This window comes from Protobothrops mucrosquamatus, unplaced genomic scaffold, assembly GCF_001527695.2.
Source record: "Protobothrops mucrosquamatus isolate PMUCROS unplaced genomic scaffold, P.Mucros_1.0 scaffold7808, whole genome shotgun sequence".
Classification (NCBI taxonomy): domain Eukaryota; kingdom Metazoa; phylum Chordata; class Lepidosauria; order Squamata; family Viperidae; genus Protobothrops; species Protobothrops mucrosquamatus.
Window position 1 is genome coordinate 1 of NW_015393607.1, and position 9,790 is coordinate 9,790.

The window sequence follows — 9,790 nt, forward strand, 5'->3', positions numbered from 1 at the left end:
AGCAGGATAATTCTTCAAAAACAAAGTTGGATCAAAATTTAGTAAGAAGGGGCAAATCAGCAAAAGAAAGATTGAGATGAAATGAGCTGGATCTGACTGGACATTACAGAGAAAAAAAATCCCCAAGGCATTCCTATGAGCTGGGAAACATACAAATTCTTTCTTTCTTTCTCTCCTTCCTTCCTTCCTTCCTTCCTTCCTTCCTTCCTTCCTTCCTTCCTTCCTTCCTTCCTTCCTTCCTTCCGTCTGTCTGTCTGTCTGTCTGTCTGTTGCCTACCTACTTACATTTATGCATACATAGATACTGTACATACACACACACACACACACCGACTATTACTAAGTAATAGCAATTAGGAATGAAGAATAGGCACAGTGGCTCAGTAACTTAAAGACACTGGAGATGGTCTCTGGTCCAATGGTTCGAATTCTAGCATGTCAGAGTGAGCTCCCATCACTCTCCTCAGTTTCTGTCCACCTGACAGTTCAAAAGCATGTTCTATGCAAGTAAATAAATAGGTACCACTTCAGTGCTTTATACAGGCAGTCAAATTCCGGCCCGCTTTGAACCTTCCCAACTGCGGCACTCGTTTGTGAGGAGACTCTGGGGACGGAAGGGACCATGGATGACACTGCACGAAAAGCCACTCATCTTTCTTTCTGGTACAAAGCTAGCTCGCCCTCCTGTGGCATACCTTGGAAAGCGCATGAACATGTCCTACAACAGAGCTGGTAAATTGGCAGCCAAACTACCACTCTGCAATAGCATTGTTGTTTCCTGGCTAATGTAACAATGCCATATGCTAATAATAATAGCAATGAACATATTATTACCGGACTTTATGATGTTGAGTATTGTTGTCTTTTATATCTGATCCTTAAGCTTAGTAAATAATAAATCTCAAAAATGTAAAGATAGTTTTGGGGTGAATAGCACAATATTGTGCTTATTTGTTATGAATGTGATACTCTTAGACAATGGATTTGTTATGTTATTTTGAAGAAAACGACAAGCAAATCTCCTAAAAGGGAAACAGCTGCTCCGTGAAGGGAAACTATCAGAAGCAAGAGAATGCTTTTCTCGCAGCATTAATGTTACACATGCAATGGCCCGTGAAGTGATTCAAGTAAGTATTTATGCTAGCAGATTGCCTACTATGAATTTCACTTTACATGACTTGATTATAGCATTTGCCTTTGCTATCAATCTTAAGCTTGCATAACTTAGTTTGGAGCAAAACAATGAATTGTATTTATTTTATTGTAACCTAAATCATATACTTTAGTGGTATATCTATAATAAAAGATATCGTTTGAGACAAAAGTATTTTTCCACAGTTACTAAATTAAAAAGTTTATTATCATAGGGGGGGATTATCTATCTCTCCCCCCCCCCCATTTTTTGCTACCTGGGGTATATATAAGGCCTAATATTGAGCTGATTAATCTGCAGTTCAGATGTATCAGTTTTATCTGCAGGTGTGATCTTAACTAAATGAGCTACAAATCTAGGGTACAATTCTTCCGACATCTAGTATTCAGTGTGGATTTCATTTAGATGAGATCTATCTGCAGTCTAAAGTGTACAGTCTAATTACTGTTTGCAAGATTTGTGAGAACTGTGTGCAATATTACTTTTATACTTTTATACTACTATAAAATTTATGGATGATTAGTAACCTGGTATGACTGGGTTCTTTTAGAACTGAAAGTGTATTTAGGTTTACAAGGATGGCAAATTGATAACGGCCTTTGTGTAGTCTCTTCATTTCTCCTTTACTTCTCTCTCTCTCTCTCTCTCTCTCTCTCTCTCTCTCTCTCTCTCTCTCTCTCTCTCTCTCTCTCCCTCCCTCCCTCCCCCCCCCCCCCCCCCCCCCCCATACAGGTTAGACCAGCAACATGTTCCCCAACAAGGAAGTGTGTTTACCCTTCCCCAAGTCTGTGAGGAAACTATATAGTAAAAGCTGGTTCAAGGACGAGAAAAGTACAGGTAGTCCTCGACTTACAACAGTTCGTTTAGTGACTGTTCGAAGTTACAAAAGCACTGAAAAAGTGACCAGTTTTCACATGACCATTGTAGCCTCCCCACGGTGACGTGATCAAAATTCAGATGCTTGGCAACTGACCAATATTTATGACAGTTGCAGTGGCCCGGGATCACGTGATCCCCTTTTGCAGCCTTCTGACAAGCAAAGTCGATGGCGAAGCCAGAGTCACTTAACCGTGTCACTAACTTAACAACTACAGTTATGGCAGGAAAGGTTATAAAATGGGGCAAAGCTCACTTAACAAATGTTTCACTTAGCGACAGAAAATTTGGACTTGATTGTGGTCATAAGTCGAGGACTACCTGTATAGAGAGTGTAATACTAGCTTTCCAGGATCCCAGTCCCAATATTCAAGTTATATCTAGTAGCTGAACAGTTTCATTTATTACAAAGTAGTTTTATATGTTAATGTGTGGTATTATGATGAGCATTTTGAATGTTGGATTACTTTTTTTATTTATTTGCAGGCTGCCAGAGCCCAAGGAATAGATTGTCTTGTTGCGCCTTATGAAGCTGATGCTCAGTTAACTTATTTGAACAAAACTGGCATGGTCCAAGCTATAATTACAGAGGATTCTGATCTCCTCACTTTTGGGTGCAAAAAGGTAGGTAGTCTGCATGGAAAACTACTTCTTATTCCTCTATGGTCCATTGCAGGGTCTTCACTTGCTCACCTGCCTTTGCATTCTCTTCCCTTGCCAGCTTTAAATATGGCAAAATGTTACATTATCAATTGGTTAAGGCAGACTTGAACAACCAGCCTAAAAGGAGACAGCCACATGGTTTAGAAATTGACAGCAGGCAATTTATACAAGCGAGCATGGATGCTTAAATTTTGCTTTTTTTCATATGTGGTGTCAGTTCTACAATGAGCCTGGCTGCAGCCATCTTTCTCTTCACTCTATGTTGCCACACAGGATGGAGGGAGGGAGGCTGGCCCAGGTGTTTCAATAATCATAATAATCTTCTGTCCCGTGGGAACCAAGGTCATCTACTGCTCCCGCAATCAGGGACTGGGCATTGTATTAGAAAGCCAAATGAATGTATTGGGGAACATAGTGATGGCATAGTTTTGTGGGTGAGACATTATACTTTGTAACTGGAAAATTTTAGTGAGAATTTCAGACTTGGTTTCACTTTTGATCGTGCTGATACTTTGTAACTAATAAACATGTTCTTTGAGGAATTTTCAAGCCTCGGATTTCTGCTTTATTCATCTGTCTGTCGGAACCATGACATGCGGGAGGATTCGCTTTCATAGGCTTAGATCTGAAACTTGATATTTCTAAAGGGAATTCAGAATTTTGTGTGTATGTGTGTCTTCATATGGACACATGTTTGTAAATATACCTATGTGCGCACTTGAAATATTTAATACTGATGTTATCCTTACAAGAAGGTAGGTGACTGTTATGTTGAAAAGGCATAATTCATTAAGAACATTTAGGGAGTTTTGCATCAATTAACTTAATGTTTCCTTACAATAATACTATGTATAGTATATGCAGAGTTTTCAAAATGTTACAAAAGTGTTGTATAAGCATGGATAATATTTGTTGATATCCCTTGGCGTGCATTTGACAAAATGGTTTTTGAGAAATATTTTGCTACATCTGAGACAAGTTGAGGTTAGGTTTTCAGCTGTAGCAAAAAAGGGAAAGATTGCCGTATGTCGCTGCACTCATACCCTTAATTTAGATAAATGTTGAATGTATTGATACTAGATAAAATTAGCAATGTTCAGTAGCATCAAAATGGTGAGCAGGTACCTAGGGCAACCTGTTTTGGACCCTGGCAGTTATTGGGTTAAAGGCTGGGTTTGTCTTTTGGTCAGTGGGAGGAGTTTCTAAAGGGCATTGGGAGACTTCCTGGACACTAGCCACATGGGAGTTCTTTTGTTCATCTTGTTCATGGCATCCAGCCACACGGCTGGAGATCCCATAATCATCCCAACATGTGACATTTAAGAAGGAGAAGAGGGGAAAATCTAATATCAATTTACCTGTGGGACAATCAAAATTGCAGAAACCTATTTTGGACGCACCTCTACAAACTGTAAGTCATTGTTTAGGATTCCCAGAATAAAGCAATATTTTCTGTTTGTTCCTCCGAGTTATCTATCTGTTCCGGATTGGAATAAGGCAAAATCTCCTGTCTAGGACAGAATACAACCAAAACCTCTTCCCTTTTTGCATGCACATTGAAATGAGGCAGAAGTTTGAACACCCAATCCTACCTATCATTTTGATGCTGTTGATACGCCTGGTGGGTGTTCCTTGAATATACACATTCATTCATGATTTTTTGTTTGTATTTCAAGGTGTTTCTTAAAATTGACAAGTTTGGAAATGGTTTAGAAATTGATCAAGCCCGCCTCGGAATGTGCAAGCAGCTTGGGGACGTCTTTACAGAAGAGAAATTCCGCTACATGTGCATTCTTTCTGGCTGTGACTACCTTCCATCCATTCATGGTATCGGCTTAGGCAAGTCCTGCAAACTGTTAAAGATAGCCAATAACCCTGATATTATAAAGGTAATATGTTCTTTGCATCTTGATTTATCTTGTATTTTTGGGGATCATAAGAATCCTAAGCAAAAAAAAAAGTTCCCCTTTGAGCGTTTCTCCTGCCTTGTTTCTGAGCCCCTGGAGGAGTAGCCAAGTCAGTTTATATGAGAACTCCTCCTTAACCAGAATAATAGCAAGGGAGCCTCTAAACCCACTAACTGTCAGCGCTTAATAAGCAAATAGGTCTAATTAAAAAAGGCCTAATTTTACCCTTTCCTACCAGAGCCTCTAAAGTTTGAGAAGCAGCTTATTAAATTGAGGAGGCTGCCCTTTCCCTTTAGGCCTGGATGCTATGAGACATAAAAATCCGTAGCTACAATTGATAAATATATGTGTCATAGGCTGGCAGCACTTTGGATGCAAAGAGAAAAAGATCCTTGGATGACAAGCAGATTCTACAAGGAAAAAAGATCCTTGGATGACAAAGAGGTTCTACTTGTTGGCATTTCCTTAAAGCAGCCAAGTCATCAGTTGATATCGTCAGCTTTATGCTGCAACACAATTCCAGGGGGGGGGGGGAATGTGGCAGATAGATACTACATGCACATTCTCACAAGCTCTAAAGCACCTTTCCCCCCCTTACAACTCAGAAGTGTTGCACAATCAGCAACTAAGAATTTTCCTCTGAGGAGTTCAAGGTCTCCCATGACGGATGTCCCTGTTGCTGTGAATGCAATCTAACTCGGTATAAGTCATTACGTTGGGATGGGTGGATTATATATTTATCAGGTATTCAGGCCATTGCCTTAAAACATTTCAGAATTTGCTTCATAACAATACGTGATGATCTGTAAGAGAGGCATATGGTTGTTTGTGTTGGGTAATAATTAGTGAAGGCCTTTGACGTTCACAGCAAATTCAAGACTAGTCAACATAGTGTCATCTACTTGTTTCTTGTCAGAGGGTAGTAGAAATTAAAATAATGACATGTAAAGTGTTTGGCTCGGATCTGGAACTAACTTTCCTTTTCCCCCACTTTACCTTCCTGGGGTTTTTTTTTAATCTCTTTCTTTTTCTTTCTGTTTTGTTTGTTTTGAGCAGGGTAGCATAAAAGGTTTTTTAAGTGTTTTAATATAATTTGACAATGATAACAAATTTTGGGATAAGTTGCTATCACTGACAATCAGATGATTTCATTATAATCAAATTTGCTAGTGCTCAATATATAGATATAGATAGATATAGATATAAAACTTTCTCTACAGTGCCTGTTAAAGATTCTGAATCAAATTAACTATTCCTTCCTTTCATTTATGTTTGTGCTGTATTTCTCCTTAAAAAAATAAGAAATAAGTTCATCATCTTTAGTGATACTTGTACTGTAGAAAAAAGATTATATTACACATTGGCTCAAGACCCAGTAAAAGGGTTAGCATCGCTTGAGTGTTCCAAGGGGATTGTTATGACAAAAAGTGTTATGTTCTGTGCTTGCTACTCAGTTGATTCAGGGGAGCAGATGGGATTCTTATAGTAAATGTTCTTATTTAGGAATGCACCCAATTTATTTCCTCAAGCATTTAGGTAACTGAGCAGGGCAGGTACCATTTTCTAGAGGTGTGGTAATGTTGGGTTTGTGCCCTAGCAGCATCTCAGTACAATCAAAATCTATTAGTACAGCTTACAGCGGTTGGGCCCAGCGGGACTTATACAAGTAGTGCAACATCTCACAATAATATGCAAGTTATGCAAAATCAATCAGAATGCAATTTAGACAGACATATTTAAAGATCCTTGTCTCCTACTTCAGTCTCTATACTAGAAATCAATTTTTATTTCTTCCTCTGTAAAAAACTCAATCTACATTATCCAGAGGTGATTTCTACTTCATATCCTCCCATTTAAAAAGAGGCCATCATGTTCCAGAGGGTGATTTGGAATCATCTAACTTAGGGAATCCTTTCAAACCACTTCCATACAAGAGAAGTAATGAATTGGATTTAAATTTGCCCACTGGTCTGAGAGAAAAGTTATCTAATATTGAGGTTACACATCAAGATTCATTGAGGGACAAGTGATCCAAGCTTCTTAACTCTTATTCAAAAAGCATCTTCTTTCTTCTGTTGTTAATTCCTGATGCTTTTTAACAGTGTTTCTCATCATGGGGAACTCAGAGAAGAACCTAAGTAATCACAGACTGAATAATGGAAAGGAATTAGAAGACTATAAGCATTATCTTTCTTGACAAGAGAGTTTACTGATCTATTAATGAAGAAAAATTCTTTGCTGTGCTCTGAACTTGGCAGTTTCTGTCCAGGTTTGCATATTAAATAGCCAGAAGCCTAGATGATCTACTAACTATAAGTTAGTGTACATGCTATCATCTATTCACTGAGAGATCTGAACATTAGGATAGAAGATGTTTTTTTTTTCTCCGAAGATGAATGTATTTCCTGTTTCAGGGGATGTACCACTTTCCACATAGCAAGTTTTCCAACCTCAGACAGCTGTGGCTTTGTTTCATTTTCATATTGGGTACCTTAAAAGCAGGGATACTGCTTTTCTAGGCTTTCTCTCTATTTTAATGAATAGCAGAAAGAAGCTGTGCTTACATGATATTCAAAAGCACTTCTAAATTATTCTTGAAGTGAAGCCCTACTATTTTCCTATTATGTTTTTTATCAGTGCATGTTTGCTTGAATTATATTTGGCTCCGTATACTTATACTTTTACAGTTTTGTAATGGGAAGAGAAGGGGTGTTCTCTTTCACCCTAGAGACAGTTTTAATTTAATTTTAATTTAATATTTTAATTGCCCCTATAGAGTAAAAAAGAAGAGCAGTTCTGTGTTTAGAAAATAATCTTTCTCATAACCCAGATGTTCTAGATTTTCTTCATGCAAAGTCCAAATCACTGATATGTAGATCCATAAAGGTATTGGCTTGGATATTAAGCTTCTTTTTGAACATCTGTTTCTAAGAACATTAGGGAATGATATAATAGGAGGACAGATGATTATGGAAATTATCCCCTAAAGTGACTGAAGAGATTATTTAGGAGCTAAGCACTTGTGTTTCTATTACTCATGAGCACTATTTGTTTGTTTTCCTGACAGGTCATTGGAAAAATGGGACAGTATTTAAAAATGAACATTTTGGTATCTGAAGAATACATACAAGGATTTATTCGTGCTAATAATACTTTCCTCTATCAGTTGGTTTTTGACCCAGTCAGAAGGAAACTTGTTCCTTTGAATGCTTATGAAGATGATGTTGATCCAGAAACTCTAGTTTATGCTGGAAAGTATCCTTTATCAAATAAAAAATGTAATATACCTAGAGCAGCGGTTCTCAACCTGTGGGTCGCAACCCCTTTGGGAGTCGAATGACCCTTTCACAGGGGTCGCCTAAGACCATTGGAAAACACATATTTCCGATGGTCTTAGGAACCAAGACACCACTCCGTCTCCAGGTGGCGGGTCCATCCATGCTGGCGCCGGGGTCGGGCAGCGAGGCCGGGTGCTGGCGGAGGAGGAGGGGTGGGCTGCATGGAGCGAGGCACGGGGCAGGAGGGCAGCGAGGAGGCGGGCGCTGCGGCTCCTGCTGCTGCTGCTGAGGCAGCCGATCACGACGCAGAAGCACCACGGCATGAAGCGGCGCGGCCGAGGGTGGGCAGGCCGAGGGGGAGGCGCAGCCCTCCGCATGATGAAATCGCAGGCGGCGGCGCCTCGCCAGCTCCGCCTCGGCCGGTGCAGGGGGCGGCACCACGCATGCACGGCGCTCCCGGGCCGAGGCGGTTGCTGGGCGATGGCTCGCGTGCACCCTCAGCCTGCCTGGCGCGCGCTCCAGCCGCAGGACATGAGGAACTGTATTAAAGGGTCGTGGCATTAGGAAGGTTGAGAAACACTGACCTAGAGGGCATAAAATGTCACCAAGTTATTTCTGCATCAGTTGGTAAAATCCTTAAGCACTGATATTGCAAAAAAAGGAATTGTTTCTAGATCAATTGCTATTTAGATTTAATTTAACTTACGTTGATCTCTTTCAGAATAGTACTAAGTTTAAATAAATAGTAATGCTTTTTTCAAATAATATAGGTCATTGTAGGAAGCCTGCCATTTCATAATCTCATTGAAACTTCCAGAAAAATTAAGCTGGGATTAAGTTATATGAAGTCTTAATCCCCTGGCTAGCTATTAAGTTATTTAAGTTTATATCTACTTAAAACAACGGATAAGGTCTTCTTTTTCCTATGTTTAAAACTGCATGAACATTTCTATGAATTGTGCAGAGTTATGAACCCCATAAAATGAAGCTGTTAAAAAAAGAAAGTTCTAATTAAAAGTGGTATTTTTTTCTGAGATGGATTAACTTAGATACCTTGATGATAGGACCGCTTTTCAAATTGCACTTGGAAATAAAGACATTATCACAATGGAGCAAATTGATGACTACGATCCTGATGTATCACCGGTAATATTTTGTATCTAAAAAAACATTTTAATGGTCTCTCAGAAACAATCTTGTCTTTATGTTCTTGCTTGACCCTAGGAGAACTCAGACTTAGATAAATCTGAAGTATATAGAGTTATACATTTTATGCCAGGATTTGAAATATATTATACTAAAATTCCTGTATCAAAACTACACTTTTAGATGATACATTGTTAACAATCTCTTGGAGGCAAAACTATTTTTGTCCTTGTTGAATCTTTTCAGGCAAAAGTTATCCTCTGCTAGGTATTCTGTATTCACCCCTTTAATGTGATTTGATTCAACAGGACTTGCTTGTTAATAACACATTAGATTTGATTTTATAACTATCAGTCACTTGTAGGAAAGGAGATTTTATAGACGCTATGCTGATAAGCCTTCCTTTTTTCTGACTGGTCTCACATTGGAGAATTTTCTGATTTTGTTGGTTTGCACCTCCTGTAATGCTTTTTATGTGATTTTTCACAAACCATGGAACATTAGAGAATTGGAGAAGGACAATTGTTCCTACTTTCAAAAAATAGGAGGAAAAGGACTGACTTTCAGTCAATTAGATAGATAGATAGATAGATAATTTAATTTGTATACCGCCCTTCTCCCATAGGACTCAGGGCGGTTCACAGCATATTAAAAACAAATAATATACACACAATACAAAAAATGCAAAATACAAAAATACAGAAATACAAAAAATAAACCCCGATAAAAGCCGAATTAAAACCAAATATTACCAGCTGTGTTTCCAA

General features: G+C 38.8%; 1 protein-coding gene across 1 annotated transcript in view; it reads left to right on the forward strand.

Annotated features, from left to right (window-relative positions):
• Positions 1–1,003: 1,003 nt before the first annotated feature.
• LOC107300651 (exonuclease 1-like) overlaps positions 1,004–9,790 on the forward strand; it is a gene marked incomplete at both ends in the record, with an annotated part of 12,906 nt that continues 4,119 nt past the window's right edge. The window contains 5 exons of the mRNA XM_015829957.1: positions 1,004–1,127; positions 2,516–2,653; positions 4,369–4,581; positions 7,667–7,854; positions 8,927–9,023. Of these exons, the coding sequence (XP_015685443.1) occupies positions 1,004–1,127; positions 2,516–2,653; positions 4,369–4,581; positions 7,667–7,854; positions 8,927–9,023 (760 nt within the window). The remainder of the gene's footprint in view (positions 1,128–2,515; positions 2,654–4,368; positions 4,582–7,666; positions 7,855–8,926; positions 9,024–9,790) is intronic.